This window comes from Microcebus murinus, chromosome 2, assembly GCF_040939455.1.
Source record: "Microcebus murinus isolate Inina chromosome 2, M.murinus_Inina_mat1.0, whole genome shotgun sequence".
NCBI classification, from domain to species: domain Eukaryota; kingdom Metazoa; phylum Chordata; class Mammalia; order Primates; family Cheirogaleidae; genus Microcebus; species Microcebus murinus.
Window position 1 is genome coordinate 32,773,947 of NC_134105.1, and position 17,544 is coordinate 32,791,490.

At 51.8% G+C, this 17,544-nt stretch overlaps 2 protein-coding genes across 5 annotated transcripts in view; both read left to right on the plus strand.

The window, feature by feature from the left end:
• Positions 1 to 2,015, plus strand: part of ST3GAL3 (ST3 beta-galactoside alpha-2,3-sialyltransferase 3) — a 193,899-nt gene extending 191,884 nt beyond the window's left edge. For all 3 annotated transcript variants that reach the window (XM_012775890.2, XM_012775885.3, XM_012775889.3), the window contains one exon: positions 967 to 2,015. Coding sequence is in view for 2 of the 3 variants with exons in the window: in XM_012775885.3 (XP_012631339.1) it covers positions 967 to 1,056 (90 nt within the window). In the remaining variant the exon portion in view is untranslated. The remainder of the gene's footprint in view (positions 1 to 966) is intronic.
• A 4,198-nt stretch (positions 2,016 to 6,213) lies between these two features.
• On the plus strand, positions 6,214 to 7,975 carry ARTN (artemin). 2 transcript variants are annotated; one of them, XM_012775894.3, is made up of 3 exons: positions 6,214 to 6,467; positions 6,800 to 6,962; positions 7,039 to 7,975. In XM_012775894.3, exons 1-3 carry the CDS (start codon positions 6,408 to 6,410, stop codon positions 7,503 to 7,505), a joined length of 690 nt encoding a protein of 229 aa, XP_012631348.1. In that variant the 5' UTR covers positions 6,214 to 6,407; the 3' UTR covers positions 7,506 to 7,975. The 2 variants fall into 2 exon arrangements, with proteins under 2 accessions (XP_012631348.1, XP_012631350.1); XM_012775896.3 differs by having other exon boundaries at positions 6,824 to 6,962.
• Positions 7,976 to 17,544: the final 9,569 nt, after the last annotated feature.

Sequence of the window (17,544 nt, forward strand, 5' to 3'; positions counted from 1 at the left end):
GAGTACAAATTATTAATATGATGAGGATATTGGCATTCATTCCTTCATTTATTCAATCAATCCTTTTTCATCAAAGCTTCCTGGTAAGAGCCCTGGGGCTAGGAAAGAACCTATCCTGAGTGCAGTCTTCCCCCAGGAATGCCCTAGAAAGCAGCATCTTCCTTGTAATTTCCACATTAACAATAAGATTATCCTCTTCTAGCAATTTTCAAATATATAAGATATTATTTTTAATGACAGTCAAATGTTCTCACCACAAAAAATTGAGAAAGTATGTGAGGTAATTGATATGTTAGCTTGATTTAATTATTCCATAATGTGTACACATATCAAAAGATCACATTGTATACCATAAATATATATAATTATTATTTGTCAGTTAAAAATTATTTTAAAATTTTGTTTTAAAAAGACTAGTTTCTTCTCAAGTCACCTGGCTCCTCTGGGAGGCAGGATTTCATCAGCTGCCCCCAGGCCTGAGTAGATTTTGTCAGGCCAGAGAATGACTCAGCCACCCCTTGCTGTGGGACTTAGGTGACTCACATGCCTGCCCTCAGGGTGTCCAGGACCTAGTGGGTACCTGACAAGAAGTGGGTTGAAGTCTGTGGGAACAAGGTCCTTCCACTAGCACTAAGGAAGGTGGTTGGGAAGATTATACCTCCCAGGACTGGGAGGATGTCAAGAGGCGTAGTTCTTCTGGGGCACGGAAAGGGGCACAAAGGCTGTTTTTTCCGAGTCTTGGGAAGGGAGAAGGATGAGTGTTGCACACCTAGAGCAGAGTCATCATTATCTTGTAGGCACAACTGGTTATAAGTGTTTGCCTTCAGATTTGCACAGTCACAGAGCATTGGAGGGTGGTGACTGGAAGAGGGCATTGAGCCTGGGCAGGGGCATTCAAGGCAGGGCTGTGTCCCAGCAGCCATCTGGGCTGCCCACCTGATCACTTCTCTATCTCTTTCCTTCCAGTCCTGGACACACAATATCCGGCGAGAGAAAGAGTTTCTGCGGAAGCTAGTGAAAGCACGTGTCATCACTGACCTAACCAGTGGCATCTGAGTGGGCCCAGCACACGGCCATGATGGCCCAGGCACCACCAGGAGCAAGCAACAGCCACCACCACCTACGCAGGAGTCTTCAGACCCAGAGAAGGACAGTGCCAAGGGGCCCCAGGGGCAGCAAGGCCTTGGTGGAGCAGCCAGAGCTGTGCCTGTCCAGAGGCCAGCCCAGAGACCAGCACTCAGCCCCACTCAGCCTGGGTCCGCCAAGCCAGAGGGCCAGCAGGCCAAGGCTGTGCCCAGCAGGCCCAGCATGCAGGAGGTGGGACATTAGGCAGCAAGGCTGCTGCCGGAATCATTTCTCCAATCAGTGTTTGGTGTATTATCATTTTGTGAATTTGGGTTGGGGGAGGGTAGGGATAATTTATTTTTACATAAGGTTGGAGATGTCAAATTTGGTCCACTTGCTATACAGAAAGGGGCCCACTAGAGGGCCCATCAGGCAGTGGTACCAGTAAGCTCCCTGCAGGGTGAGAATGCCATGACCAGCCTGTACCCTGCTCCAGGGCTATAGGGGTCTGGGCAGGATCTCATGCCAGCCCCCCCACCCCCACCCCAGCTCATGACACTGTTTGGCCTTTCTTGGGGAGAAGATGGGGTATTCCCACTCACCAGTCCCTAGCTGTCCCACAGGGAAACTCTAGAGCCATCCCTTCCCAGCCAAGAGGACAGCCCCCCGGGCTAGATCAGAGAGAACTTTAAAGTCAAGAGATGTGGCCTGGCTCAGCCTAATGGGAATGGCTCCCCTCCACCCCAGCTGCAACTGATCCATACACTAGTGCCCAGGCATGGACTGACCAACTTGTCAGATGTTCTGGGTTGCAACAATGAGACTGCCAGGTCTTTGGGTTCTGCCTTTAGCCTGGACCAGAGGGAAGTGAGGCCCAAGGACCTTACCCAGGCTGTGGCCGCCATCCCAGGCAGCCCTCATGGAAGCAATAAAGCTCTTCCCTGAGTCCAGCCTCCTTTTGCATTCTGTGACTTTCCTGGAAGAAACAGGAACCTTGGCCTCAGCAACGGTGCAAAACCCAAGGGCCTTCTCCCCAGCCCACAGATTCCTAAGTCCCTTTCACTTCTCATGTCAACTGCGGGCCCTGGGTGGCCACCTAAGGCTCTGGAGCGTCTCCTGTCCACGTGGTCCTGTATCCTCTTTGCCTTGAGGAGACAGACCAGTGGTTTCAGGGCCTGCCCCAGAGTCAGCCCTAGTGTCTCCTAGAGGAGCCAGGAGGCAGGAGATTGGAGCCCACAGCCCCAAGACAGTGCCTCCGGGTCACCACAGCTCTAGCTCTGCAGTGACAGAGATTGCTGCGAGCACAGGAAAGATACTCTGCTGAACCCCTGGCATGCAGAGGCCCACAGACCTTCCCTACTCCTGACACCTGGGCTGTGCTCTGGGAAGGACGCAGCCCACTCACGCTCTTAGCATGGAGGGACACCCTCTCCCCTCAGCCTGCCTCTTCCCACACAGAAAGGCACACAGCCCAGTTCTAGGCATCCTCTGTCGCACTTTAGAAGGGACATCCCCCCACCACCTCACCCCCTTAGAGCCCTAGAATCTGATCCCTTTCTGCCACACATTGCCACTGTGGCAGTACGTGGGGCATCTGGCCCTGCACCTCTCTCCTGCCCAGCCCAGTCCAAGGCCCTCTCACTGGTGCCCTAAGGACAGAGAGTCCTGGCTGTCCCGAGGACCACCAATGCCCCACATCCCCGCCAGCCCCTGCTTCCTGCAGTCTGTCCTCAGGCAGAAGCTTCCTTGGCTGAGGAGAGCAAGGTACTGGCTAAGGGACAGGCAAACCCAGAAATGCCTTCTCTACTCCGCTGGAAGCAGGGCCTCTGTGATGCACAACTCTAGCATACGTACTCCTGCCTGCAGAGCACCCCTGGAGTTATACAGGCATAGGCCGCATGCCTGTAAGTTGTGGCTCCAGCTAAAAAAGCCCCAGGGAAGGTACCCCAATTGAGCAGCCAGTTGCGGGAGGCAACAGAGCAAGCTGCTCACCGCTTGGCCTCCTGTCCCACAGGGGTCCTGTGGAGCCTGCAGAGAGCCCACTATCAGCAGCAGGTGTCTGCAGCCTGACTTCTAGTCCCCAGCACTGCAGGAAACTACTCCTGCAAAAGCTGAGGTTCTGAGCCCTGGCCATGCACCACAATCACCTGCGCGAATTTGACAACTGCACATGCCAACCCTCAAATTCTGATTCAGGTCTGGGGTGGAGGCCTGAATGTGGGTAGTTTTTTTAAAGGTCCCCAGTGACTCTGATGCATAGCCAGGGTACAGCCAGGGACCACACATATTCCCTGAGTACTCTCTCCCCCACCTGCAGCTTCCAGTTGTCATCTGGTCCACAGTCCCTAATTGCCAGCCACGCTCTCTCCACCCCGCTCGGGGCTACAGATCCAACTGCTTCAGAACATTTCCACCAGGAACCTTTCCACTCACAGGCCCTTCCAACTCTAAATGTCCAACACAGATCCCAGCAGCCCCTATGCCTCCTCTGGGGAGCCCCAGGGCCCAGAAGGTACCCCCTCCACCTAGGCACCCAGGCCAAAGGCATACTTTTGCCAGACCTACCTCCTCACCCTGTCCAATCATGCACCAACTGAATTTCAAGAGTGTTTTGGATTGGGCCAGCAACCTCACTGCTCCCTGCACACCTGGCATCGGACCTCACCCTCTCCCCAGCAGCTTCCTGACTACCTCCACTTCTCCTCTGTCCTGCCTGGCTCCAGCCAGTCACCCACTATTGATACATCTGGCCACACCTTTCCACTCAAAACCCTTCAGGTTCCCCGGTATCATAAGGATAAGGGCAAGACCCCTTAGTAGGACCTTTCCATCCATGTTATTCACCCAACTCCCACCCCAAATTGCCAGTTAGGCATCTGAAATGCTACCCTGCAGCTCCTACTTGAAGAAGCCTCAGCTCAAATGTTCCTCCTCTGTGACCCTCCCCTTCTTCACCCCTCGCACCCCCTTCTATGAACACTGCCCTCACTGCGCCATAGTGACACCCGCGTTTGCAAGTATGTCCCCTCTCCAAGCCCCAGGAGTGGTGACTAAAGCAGAATCAGAGCTTGAACGCCCGCCCCCGGGGTGGGGTTGCCTACCGACCCATCGAGGTAAAGAACAAACTAGCAGTGGAGAAGAGACCAGTCACTGCAGGGCAGCCAGCCGGGCACCCCGCCCCCCGCCGGGTCTGCACGCACCAGTGGGCGGCGGCCCAAGGCAGGGACTAGCCTGTCCCCCCACCCTCCCCGCCCTCGTTCTCTCTCTCCCGCCCTCGCCGGGTCTCCCCGCTCCCTACTTCGCGTGTCTACAAACTACGAACTAGTTTCCGTGCCTCTCCGCTGCCCGAATTCTCCACTCTCTGCATCCAGGGGTCCCCTCCCAGCTTCTACCCCGGCCTCAGGGGTACCTAGCCGAGCCAGGGGGCAGCGGATCCCGCGAGTGAAGCGGCCAGGTGAGCCCTGAAAGGTGGGGCGGGGCAGGGGCGCTCCAGGCCCCACCCCAGGATCCGGTGACGCCGGGGCTGGAATTTGACACCGGACGGTGGCGGGCAGGAGGCTGCTGAGGGATGGAGTTGGGCCCGGCCCCCAGACACGGCCCACGGGCTCCGCCAGCAGCAGGTCCCTCGGGCCCCAGCCCTCGCTGTGACCCGAGCCGGAGCCCCACACCCGAGGTAAACCAGCCCGCCTGCCCATCCCTGGTCCCAGCCCTGGATGGACGCTCCTGGGGCTAGAGGGAGCGGGCAGGACCATCCCCCTCCACTCCTTTCTCGCATCCTCCCTCTCCTGGGCCCGCAGCGCAGCTCTCTGCCCCTCCCAGCCCCTTCAGTCCCTCTTGTCGCTTGTTGGACTGTGCTGGCCCAGCCCGCCTGCTGTAATGTGAGGCTCCCGCTGCCACTACAGGGAGCTGACTGGCTGCCAAGGCCACACTTTTGGCTAAAAGAGGTGTTGCCAGGTGCACAGCCCTGGGCATGAGCCATTTGAGCTGCAGGGGAAAGCCCACTACTGGTCCCAGGAAAGGTGCCTAGAAGAATACGGTGCAAGACCCCCGTGGTGAGTAGCCGGCTGCTGGATGGGGAGAGGAGGGTTGGAGGACCAAGTGGCACCAGACTGCAGGGAGGGAGAGGTAGGGCTGAGCTACCATCAAGGGACCTGCTCCTGGGCTCCCCCTAGTGCAGAGGGCCCTGAAGGTTGCCTTGCCTGGCTTTCCCTCCATCAGTGAGAAGTCACTGGTCTGACCTGGAGGGTCCGACAGAGGACCATCTCAGGAAGGTCTGGGGAGGACTGTCCCATGCTGTGCAGGCATTCTGTGTGCTTGGGGATAGGGGTGAGGGTGACAGCTGGGACCCAAGGGAAGGACAGATAATGAGGGCTCGTGAAGGCTCTGGGGCCCCAAAGGGGTGTTTGGGTGTGCCAGCCAGTTGGAGCTCAGGAAGGTTGGCTGGGATCAGGAAGGATGGCTCACAGGACAAACTTCTAGGAACAAGGCTAGGCTGCTAGAGCCATAGAAGGCTGGAATCGGGGCATACCGAGACAAGCTCCCAAGGTGGCTCAACTCTCAGAGACGAGGCTGGTGTGGAAACCTGGCTGGCCCTCCTGGGAGCGCCTCCTGCAACTCCCGCTGAGAGAATAGAAAAGCCCACCCCTCCTTTGAGTCTGCAGGCTTGGCAGACTCTGCCCTCTGGTGGCCATAGTAAGCCATGGCCAGGCCCCAACAGCCCTCACCATCTGCTGGCTCTGGAGGGACATCTCTGGTGCTAAGAGAGAACTCAGGCAGCTCTGGGGCCAGACCAGAGATCACACAGCAACAAGGTACAGCAGCTCTGGGTGGGCAGCAGAGGTGAGGCCTGGGCCCCATTGTCGTCAGATAACTCTCAGGCCTCAGCTTCCTCCCCACAGCATGGGGCGAAGGCTCTCTGCAGGGCCAAGTGTGTCCAGCTCCTACCTTCTCCAGCCAATCGCAGCTCCAGCCCTACAGCACAGACAGGAAGGTTCTGGGAAAAGAGGACCTTCCCTTCCCTCTGGCTATGTGGGCCCAGCCTTATGACCTTAGACAAACTCTGAGCTTCTCTGAGCTTTGTCCATCTGGAAAAGGGAGATCAAGCCATCTGCCTCATGGAGTTTTGAAAGAGGGAATAGCTGCAAAGCGCCTACCACACAGTAAGGTTCTCAACACAGCTACTTCTCCTGGGCTGAGTCCAGCTGTTCAAGCCCCTGTTCCTTACTGAGGTGGAAGGATGACCCCTCAAAAGATAACTCATCTCTCAATTCACAAGGTGTCTCAAGAGGAGGGTGGGGGAACAGGTCAACAAAGGCTGATGGGAGCTCCTGGTGTCGGCAGAGATGGAACTTGGACTTGGAGGCCTTTCTGCGCTGTCCTACTGTCCATGGCCTAGGCGGCAGGTAAGTGGTTCCCCCAGTGACTCCCACCTGGTGTTGAGGAAAGATAGCTTGTTTGCAGAGGGAGCGCAGGAGGTGGCTTGGGCAGGGGTCAGATATAGGAGGGGAAATAGGCGTCAGGCATATGAAGAAGGAGCTGGACTTCTCTGGATGGATGGTCAGTGCCCTCAGGTGATTCCTTACCTGGGAGCAAACTCATTATGCATGAACCTAAGCCCTCCCTGAGCTCCCCTCCATCCAGGTAGAGCCAGTCCCCTCTCTGATCTCAGCCTGAAGATAGCCCTTCCCTGAGTCGCTCCTCTCCGACCCACCAGGGTGTCCTCTTTCTCCCTGAGGTTCCACTTTGTGTCTCTGCACAGCCTGCCCTGTGGCCGACGCTGGCTGCTCTGGCTCTGCTGAGCAGCGTCGCAGAGGCCTCCCTGGGCCCTGCACCCGGCAGCCCCGCCACCCGCGAAGGCCCAGCGCCAGTCCTGGCGCCCCCCGCCGGCCACCTGCCGGGTAGGTGAGCGGGCGAAGGGGCGGGGCGGGGATGGGGCTGGCCTGGGACACCACGCTTGACTCGGTCTCGTTCCAGGGGAACGCACGGCCAGATTGTGCGGTGGAAGAGCCCGGCGACCTCCGCCTCCGCAACACCCCGGGCCAGCACCTGCGCCCCCCGCGCTCCCGTCTGCTCCTCCCCGCGGGGGCCGCGCGGCGCGTGCCGGGGGCCGGGGCGGCCGCGCACGGGCCGCAGGGGCGCGGGGCTGCCGCCTGCGCTCGCAACTGGTGCCGGTGCGCGCGCTCGGCCTGGGCCACAGCTCCGATGAGCTGGTGCGTTTCCGCTTCTGCAGCGGCTCCTGCCGCCGTGCGCGCTCCCCGCACGACCTCAGCCTGGCCAGCCTGCTGGGCACCGGGGCCCTGCGGCCGCCCCCGGGCTCCCGGCCAGTCAGCCAGCCTTGCTGCCGACCCACGCGCTATGAAGCGGTCTCCTTCATGGACGTCAACAGCACCTGGAGGACCGTGGACCGCCTCTCAGCCACCGCCTGCGGCTGCCTGGGCTGAGCTCTCTCCAGAGTTGTGCATATGGGCCCCTTACCTGTGAATCTTCCTGCCTGGGACTTCCCGCAGGGCCACACTAGCCAGAGGCCTCAGTCCTCAGCCGCCTGAGTGAGGGACATCAGCCCTGAGAGACAGATGGAGGGTGACCGACCAGAAGCCCCAGCACCCTCACCCTGCAGATCCCAGCCCTACAGGCACCAGAGACCTCAGCTGTGGAGACCTTAGGACCCACTTATCACAGACTCTGGCACCGGCCAGGCCTTGGACCTAGGACCCCTCCGGAGAACCTAGCAGTGGCTGAGGCCTCAGCCTGGCCCAGGCCCCAGCCCCGGCCCAGGCCCTGGGTGGAGGGCAGAATTTGGAGGAGACACATTACAGTTCCATGGCTGAGAATGCCTGTGCTGGAGCTGGCCTTGTACTCACTCGTGGGAGCTGGACCCTTATTTATTATTTCTAAGTTATTTATTTATTTCCGTGCTTTGTCTGATCTTTTCCTGGCCAGTGGGGGGGATGGGTAGAAGAGGCTGGATGGAGGTCATGCCCTGATCATCCCGGTCACACACTTCAGGCTGACTCAGCAATCACCCACCTGGCCTGGATCTCTTGCCCCGCCCAGCAGCTCTGGGATGGGAGGCATGGAACACAGGTAGGCAGGTGGCAAAGGTGCATTCACTAGTCCCAGCAAGCCTACTCACAACCCCCTGCACAGTCCCAGCACTTGGGGCCTGAGATTACCTATGGGTCCATGAAGCAGCCCAGGGCATGGGAGCATCCAAAGAAAGACTGCTGGTGGGGAGAGGGTGTGGTGGGATGCTGGTTCAGGGTAAGGAAGCACAGAGCTCCACTCGGATAAGAAGGCAGGAAAGGATTGAGGGCCCCAGAGGGACCTGCATCTTGGTTGAGGAACAAGGATATTCATTTATTCATTCAACAAATATTTTATTAAGCTCCTATTATATGTCAGGTATTGGGTAGACACCAAAGATATAGAAGTGAAAGGGACATGATCCCTACCCTTGAGAAGCTTAAACCAGGAGAGACAGGCAATAAATTAGCAATTACATTAATAATTATTTAAATTCAGGCCGGGCACTGTGGCTCACGCCTGTAATCCTAGCACTCTGGGAGGCCGAGGCAGGCAGATTGCTCGAGGTCAGGAGTTGGAAACCAGCCTGAGCAAGAGCGAGACCCCGTCTCTACTATAAATAAAAAGAAATTAATTGCCCAACTAATATATATAGAAAAAATTAGCCGGGCATGGTGGCGCATGCCTGTAGTCCCAGCTACTCGGGAGGCTGAGGCAGCAGGATTGCTTGAGCCCAGGAGTTTGAGGTTGCTGTGAGCTAGGCTGATGCCACGGCACTCACTCTAGCCTGGGCAACAAAGCTAGACTCTGTCTCAATAAATAAATAAATTCAATTTGGCAAATGGTATGAAAAAGGACAGGAAGCTAAGAGGTACACACCTTCATCTGGAAGGAAGGAGAGGTTAATGCTGAACCTGGCCTCTCACACTGTCCCCAAGTCATCTCCAGAAGGTCATTACAAGCCCCTAAGCTTTTCTGCATACCCTTTAAAACCTTATTTCCTAAGTCCTCTGCATTTGTATTGGGGAGAACTGTGTGATTTTCCTTCTTTGGAAATAAGATAAGGACATGTATTTGGAAAGGATGCCAAGTCTGTGGAACTGTGGGACACCCAAAGGGGTTGTCAGGGTCCCGTGGGATGTGCTGATGTAAGGCTGCAGAGGGAGGTCAGGGCTGGGTGGATTTGAGAGCCACTAGCACGGGGGCTGTAGCTGCAGTCAGGGGTGGGTAAGAGCACTGTGGGCGTGAGACCAGGTTGAGGGTGGGACCCCTCAGGCATTTAATACTGTTGACAGAAATTCCTCCCAATCTGCTTATGTGCCTGCCTACTTCGGCACAGGTGCCTCCTTTAGCCAGGCTAGAGTGCAGAACTGGCAAAAGCTCAGGGCTGTGCCCATCCTTGGTCATGAAAGAGAAACATGTCTATGCTCCACTCTTCTGTGTTCACTGCCCCAGTTCTAGGTGCTCTTGAAACTTTGGTGCTTTTGCTGCCTTCGAACACCCCTCTCTCTGCCTCCAAGCTGCTTCAGGATCCTCAGTTTCCACCCTCCTGCACCCAAAGTAAATAGTGCCTATGCCATACAGTTTATAGAGGGCTGGTTGCAGGTGGAGAGGGACATTTTATCAATTCTGAGGTCACTGGGGCCCGTTGCTGGTTAGACTCAGAAGCCTAGCCTGGTCCCCAAACCTTCTAGGCCCTGCCACTGAATAAACAGCACTGCCCTCTGAGTCACTTAAAGGATCCCAACTGAAGCCAACTCAGACACTGCTCACAGAGAGAGGGCCTAAGCCAAAGATGCTGGCTCCTGACACTACCTGAGTTTCCAGTTCTTGAGGGAGCAGAGTCCACCCCCAACTGGAGGCTGCATTTTGTGTCCTGAAGAGCTTGTGCCCAGCATCTCACAAAGTCCCAGATGAAATAGCAACTGCTCCAAGTAGAACACATTCCCACAAGAACTAGCCTCAGTTTGCAACTGAGCACAATCCAAATCTCTCTTTGGAATAAATAAATAAAGCTGTTTTTCTCAAAGGAAATAGCTGCAGAGCTGCACCTCTTTACCAGATGGAGGCTGTAACCTGTCATGAAGCCACACTAGGCAGCACCCTGTAGCTCCTGGAGCCTTGAGTGGCTCTGGTATCTCCATTTCTGACTCTGGTCTTTGCTTCATTTTGCAAAACTACATTTCCCATTGAGCAGTCTTCCCAGAACTAAAGCGTGGTCTCTTCCAAAGAGGTATCAAGTCACCGCCTCTTGCAAGACAGCTTTGAAATGACAGTTTTTCCAGCTCCAGGGAGCACCTGAAATTTCCCCTAGTTTCATTTCAGCCAGGAACCATGGTTCCACGTTCCACGTACTTCTCCTGCCCACAGCCTTCTGGTCCAGCAGATGCCCTTGCCAATGACTTTTCTCCTTTTTTGTCCAGGGATTGTCACCTTTTCCCTGACTAGAGATCCCTGTGTCCCTGTGTATGGACTGGCTGAGGTGTCACCTTGAAAAGGAAGGGCTGAGTAGAAAGCCAAGAGATCAGAGAAAAGACTTAGGAGAGTTTATGCCACGTGATCATGCTTTTCTTATTCGAAGGAGTGCTTCTCAACCTACTTTGGAGTTGTGGAGTCCTTTGAGAATCTGATGAAAGCCATGGACCCTCTCCCCACAAAAAGTGCTTAAAAAGTCACTGACATGCAAATCTGGTAAACAATTTTAGGAGGGTCCACAGACTTTCTGAAGCTTATTATTAATGTCCTCTTATAGTTAGATTAATTCCTCCATCTGTACTCAGGATCCCATATCAGGGCTGTCTATCTCAATTATTTATAACCCTTCCTACCTTCCCATTATTCAACCTTTTTCTACCCAGTATCTTTTTTCCCCTCTATATTTATACTTGCTCAAATATATACCATCATAAAAAAATTAATACTGTGATTAGTGTGTGTGTATGTGTGTATATATATTAATTTATACACATTTATATGTATATCTGCTTCTACCTCTCCTTCACCAAAAGAGCTCTTGCTAAGATCACCAAATTCAATTTCATCAATCCTCCTTGAAAACCAGTTGTGATATTGTGAAATATCTATTTGGGCTTCGTCCCCATTACCTAATATACAACTCCTAAAATCCTTGTGATCTCCAAAGTGATGTCTTTTTGCATGCTAATGATTGACTGTTAGCTTCAGGATAGGGGCTAGTCACTAGAAAGACCAAGGTAGGATTAGAGGGCTGGGACTTTCTGGGGCTGAAGGTTAAGTTGATCACTAATGGCCAATGGTTTAATCACTTATGCCTATGTAATGAAGTCTCGGCCGGCGGGCATGGTGGCTCATGCCTGTAATCCTAGCACTCTGGGAGGCCGAGGCGGGCGGATTGCTCCAGGTCAGGAGTTCAAAACCAGCCTGAGCAAGACCCCATCTCTACTAAAAATAGAAATTAATTGACCAACTAAAAAAATATATATACAAAAAATTAGCCGGGCATGGTGGCACATGCCTGCAGTTGCAGCTACTTGGGAGGCTGAGGCAGTAGGATCACTTGAGCACAGGAGATTGAGGTTGCTGTGAGCTAGGCTGATGCCATGGCACTCACTCTAGCCTGGGCAACAAAGTGAGACTCTGTCTCAAAAAAAAAAAAAGTCTCCATAAAAGGCCCAAAAGGACAGGGTTAGGAGAGCTTCATGACAGCCAAACACACAGAAGTTACTGGAGGGTAGTGCACCCAGGGAGGGCTTGAAAGCTCCATACCCCCTTCCCCATACTTCACCCTACACATCTCTTCATCTGTATCCTTTGTAATATCCTTTCTAATAAACTAGTAAACATGTTTCCCTGAGTTCTGTGAGCTGCTCCAGCAAATTAATCAAACCCAAAGAGGGAGTTGTAGGAACCCCAACTTGAAACCAGTTGCTCAGAAGTTCTGGAGGCCCAGGCTTGCAACTGGTATCTGAAAAGGGGGGTAGTTTTGGGAACTGAGCCCCTACCCTGTGGGAGCTGACGCTATCTACCTGGAGATAGCATCAGAATTGAATTGAATTAGAGGACGCCCAGCTGATGTTTGCTGCTTGATGTTTGGGAAACCCCTCCTCACATTTGGTCACAGAAGTCTTCTGTGCTGATGTGTGGGTGTGAGAGCAGAGGAAAACCAGTTTGTGTTTTTCCTGAACATTTGTCTTCCCTTGACTCTCTTGATCCCACACTTCCCTGATTTCCCTTCCACTCCTCCAGCTGCTGTTCTCAGATGACTTTTGGGTTCCTCTTCCTCTTGCTGACTCTCACCTGTTCCTCAGGGCTCCGATATTGGCTCTCTCCTCTTCCCATTCTACTCTCTCCTTGAGCAACATTATATACTCCCATGGTCCTAGTGACCACGTCCATGCTGAATATGCTCATATTTGATCTCCTGAGCCCAAGTCTGTAATTCTAATACTTCCACCTGCTTGCAGACTTCCAGCTTAACATATCTGTCCTGGGTGTCTTCAGTTCACTCCTTCAGATCAGTTGTCCGTGCTTCTCCACCCTGCCCTGTACCTCACATCAACCAGCTTCCCAGCTTCCCACCCACTTCAAGTCACTGAATGCACCAGTCTCCATCCTGTGACACAAGCCAGAAACTTGGGTGACATCCTAGACTCTGTGGGCTCTGTTATGGCCCTTAAGGGTCACCAAATCCTCAGATCTTACAGTTCCATCCTCTTTTCTCTATCCGCAAAGCCATTCCATTGAAGCCTTCATAATTTTTTGGATAGTTTATTGCTCATCCTCCTAACTGGTCTTTTTGTCTCCAGTCTCATCTCCCTCCGGTCACTCTCAACTTGCAGCCAGAGAAGGCACCATTCTGTAACATTACATGAGCACTGGCTGTCATGCACTGGGCCAGCTGCAGAGATTCTGGAGATCAGTGAGAGATACGTTTTGCCATCAAGAAAACTATAGTTGGAGGTGGAAGTAGGGGGAGGGTTGTCAGATTTAGCAAATAAAAATATAGGACATCCACTTAAATTTGAATTTCATATAAACAAAAATTACTTCTTTTCAAAGTATGTCACATGCAATAATTGGAACACACTTATACAAAAAACAGCATTGTTGTTTACCTGCTTTTTAAATTTAACTGGCTGTCCTAAATTTTTCCAGTAACCCTAGGTAGGGGTAAACAAGTAAACAAAAATGCAACCAACCACTGCAAATCCCCCAGGAGAAGTATGCCTGGGTAGTACGTATGTGTGTCAAGGAGGGGGAGGACTCTACAGTCACAAAGGAAGAGGAATGAGTTCTACCTGGACAGAAGGGGAAGAGGGGCCAGGAAAGTCTTTGTGGAGGAGGTGACACTTGAACTGAGTCTTGAAAATTGAATATATTTGAGCTATGTAAATACTTGTTAAAGGGGAAAAATGAATATGTTTGCACAAGGTGGATGAGAAGCCCTGGACCTGTACTGGTTGTTGTTTATTGCCTCTTAGTTCTAAATTCACCCTTTTCACTGTGGCCACATCTTCTCCAGCATGGGATGGATCTCAGCCCTGCATGGGGAGAGAGGCAAGAGCTTCTCCCTTGGGTCTAGATAGATCTCAGCCCTAAAGACTCTGCTCCCCTTATATTCTTTACAGTTCTCTTTACTTCTTACTAGCCAGTCCCTTATTGCTTTAGTCCCATTACAGTTCAAAATTCTTATATTAAACTTTCTCTGTGTGTTTACTGTGTGGTCTCTCCCTCCTGATTGGACCCAGACTGAGACAGAGCTTCCTTGACAGAGGCAGTAGCATAAACGAAGTCAGGGAAGTCTGAAACAGCGAGGTGTGTTCTCAGGATTGTCAGCAATTTCATGTAGAGTTGGGGGAGGTTCCTCATTGAGACATAAGGCTGGAGAGACCATTAAGGGCCTGAATGTTATGCCAAGGAACTTGACCTTTGCTCTGCAGGGAGCCACTAAAGGGTTCTAAGTTGGATTGGTTAGAGATGCATTTCAGATGGATCACTGGCCACTGTGTCCAGTATGGATGGAAGGGACAAGGCAAGAGCCAGCTAGAGCTGCAGCAATTAGAGCTCTTTAGGCAATAAGCACAGGCACCTTGATTTAGGGCAGAAGCAGGTGCAAGGACAGAGAGATGGGAGGTACAATAAACAGGACTTGGTGACAAACTGGTAGTGAGGACTTGATGAAAGAGATGGTTTCCAGGTCTCTGTCTTGGGTGACTCGTAAGGAACACAGGGGATGCAGTAATCTTAGCCGGTGATAGGGATGACATGTAGGGGAAATCATGGGTTCAGTTAAACTTAAGGTGCCTATGACACCTTGAGAGAGCCAGGAGGCTGGTGGCAGCTGAATACGTGGGTCTGGAAGTCAGCACAGTCTGGGCCAGAGAGATTGGGAGTCCCAGCTTGAAGCCAAGGGAGTAGTGAGCCAAAGCAGAATAAGAGAAGCAGAGGGTAAGGAGAACTAACATTTAAGGAATGGGTTGAGGAAGAGGTAAGGGACAAGACAGTGAAGAAAACCAAAAGGGAGAGGTCAGAGTGGCAGGAAGCAAAACAAAACTAAGAGAGGGAGAGAGTGGTCAATAGGACCAATTGCTGCAGGAAAACAGGCACATAAGGACTGAAAACTGCCCATTGGGTTTTCTTGCAACTGGTGGCCTAGGGACTTGGACTAAACTTCCTGCTGAAAACAATTAAAAATACTAGACCAAAAAAACATATTTTAAAAAATTAGGCCGGGCGCAGTGGCTCATGCCTGTAATCCTAGCACTCTGGGAGGCCGAAGCAGGCAGATTGCTTGAGGTCAGGAGTTGGAAACCAGCCTGAGAAGGAGCGAGATCCCATCTCTACTATAAATAGAAAGAAATTAATTGCCCAACTAATATATATAGAAAAAATTAGCCGGGCATGGTGGCGCATGCCTGTAGTCTCAGCTACTCAGGAGGCTGAGGCAGCAGGATTGCTTGAGCCCAGGAGTTTGAGGTTGCTGTGAGCTAGGCTGACGCCATGGCACTCACTCTAGCCTGGGCAACAAAGCGAGACTCTGTCTCAAAAAAAAAAAAAAAAAAATTAAATGCATCCATTATCTGGCAAAAACATAAGAAACATTGAGGCCAAAAAAAAAAAAAAAAGTGAAAGGATGCTATAAAAATAAGCAAACCCCTATAGTTGGCCTTTACCCTGCGGGGAGTTGTGGTGCCCAGTGGCCTGAGCATTGGTGGGTGAAGGGTCCCTGAACATATGAGAAAAAAGACAAAGCCCAGGGCCCACTCACCATGGAAAGTCTGTTTAGAAATTTCTCCATAAGGCCAGGACCCCAAAGGGCTATGCCTACACTATGAGGGTGAATTAGAAATAGATGTGCCCCTCTCCTACCTAACCTCTCTCCCTCACACCAGGGACTACAAAGAAAATTGCCTGCATCCAACCGAGGTGCTAAGTGGAAGGGGGAAATAAATCTCCCTGAAGAATAAATAACTACAAGCAGGCCTTTGCCTGCTTCTGCAGACCAAATTCACACAATTTTTTGGTAGGCTGAAAAACTTCAAATGGATCATTTATTTAACATGGACATGGATTGGTAGTGGTTCCAGATGACCAACAAAAGCCCCCTCTTCCCTCTCCTGGGCTTTGGGATGTTTTTTCCTGAATCTGCAGACCCCTCCAGGATTGTCACAGGTTCTGGCCCCTATATGCTCTATTTTTATCCCTTATAAAAGAACTCTTCTGTAACTGGCTCCCAAAGATTCATCCTCTACTTAGCTCCAAGCTATCCTGCACTGCCATCCACATCTCCTGGACATCTCCTTTGATCTGGCCTCTAGAAATGCCCCCAACTTTCCCGAGAGCCTACTTGAGTCCATCTGTCCTAAACAGCACGTTCAGGAGCCACTGCTGATGAGACTTGGCTTCTTTCTCCTAGTGGAACCCCTAGGGGTGAGGAAAAGAAGCCCTGGATTGGAAGTAGGAAGAAAATTCATACTGACCAAGTTGTGGCCTCTGAGCTGAGCTCTATTCATGTATCATCTCAATTTGTCCTTCACTGGAGGAATTACTGTTCTCTCTGTCTCTCTTTAAAATGAGTTTCAGAAGCAGCCAAGGCATCATGGCTAGAAAGAGGCATAAACAGGTTTTAAACTCAAGCCTAAGTCTAGAATGTGTGCTCTTTTGTTTTGTTTTTTAAATTTTTTTAAAAAATATTTTATTCTTTTAATTACACTTTCTTTTTTTTTTTTTTTCTTCTTCTCATTCTTGTCAAGGTGGAGAATGTGTGCTCTTAACACACCCTTCCCAAAGTTTCCACCAGTGAAACCTCCAATCAACACTAGGCCCAGGGTACTTCACACCCTAAGCACAGGTCTGAAATCAGTTACTTTATTTTGGCTTCCTATTTCCTCCTTCCAAATGTCTCCTGCCTCTACTCTTTCCTCCAACCTTTTCTCCATATTGCAGACAGATTTTTCTAAAATGTAAATGCAATCATCATTGCCCACCTGAAACCCAATCACGGTTTCATACTGCACTTAGGATAATGTCCAAACACCCAAAAACTCCCCATTTGTTTTTTCCAACTTCATCTGTTACTCATACCCTCCCCCTTCCTCACCCCACATATATCCCCTTAAACTGAACACAAATTACAAGCTGTTCTTCAAACACTTTCTTGATACAGATTTATTGAATGACTAGAGTCCCACTGGACTTTGCTTACCAGCTAAGTGAGCCCCTCTCTTCCCAGGGCTCTCTCCATTCTTCAAGCTCGGATCAAGTTCCCCCTCCTCAGGGAAGCCTTCATCAACCTTCTCAGGCCTCAGCAGCTACTGCCAATGCCAGCTTCCTCCATTTGAACACAACGACAGAGCTCTTTCCACTTTCAATTTTGTTTTCTTCCCTGCTAGGGTAGCTGGCAGGAGTTAATAAAAGGACAACTGGAGAGGTGAGAGGCAGGGACTACCAGGACATGTGGCAGACGAGATCTATGGCTAGGCTCTGCCATCCCAGCTGCGTGTCCGGGGGCAAGATAAGTTTAACTTTCTCCAACTTCTGTTTCCTCATCTCATCTGAAAATGCTGAATAAAAATACCTACCTCAGAGCTATTGAGAGAATTGAACCTAAGGTATGCAGAGTACTGTTCCTAGCACTTAAATGTGAGCTACTCTTATTCTAATTACACATAAAGAGAAGTTGCTTCCAAAACCTTATGAAATTCCCAGAGCACTGTCCATGGTATGTGGTTTCCTGGTTGCTTATTGGGTGGTCCCGACAGCCTTCCTGCTTTTATTCCTCAGGCATGCCAAGCCCCCTTTCCTCTTCCCTGGGTGGTGCTGACGCCTTCTTCCCATAGTGCCCCTTGGACCGCAGCGGAGCACCAGAGTGACCTGGACTCCCCAGGTCACCCATCCCCTAGCCCGGCCTCCCTCCTCCATCCACAGGCTCCTTGAGTCACATCCTCCTAGGGAGCTGCGCCGCAGCGCCCCCCACCG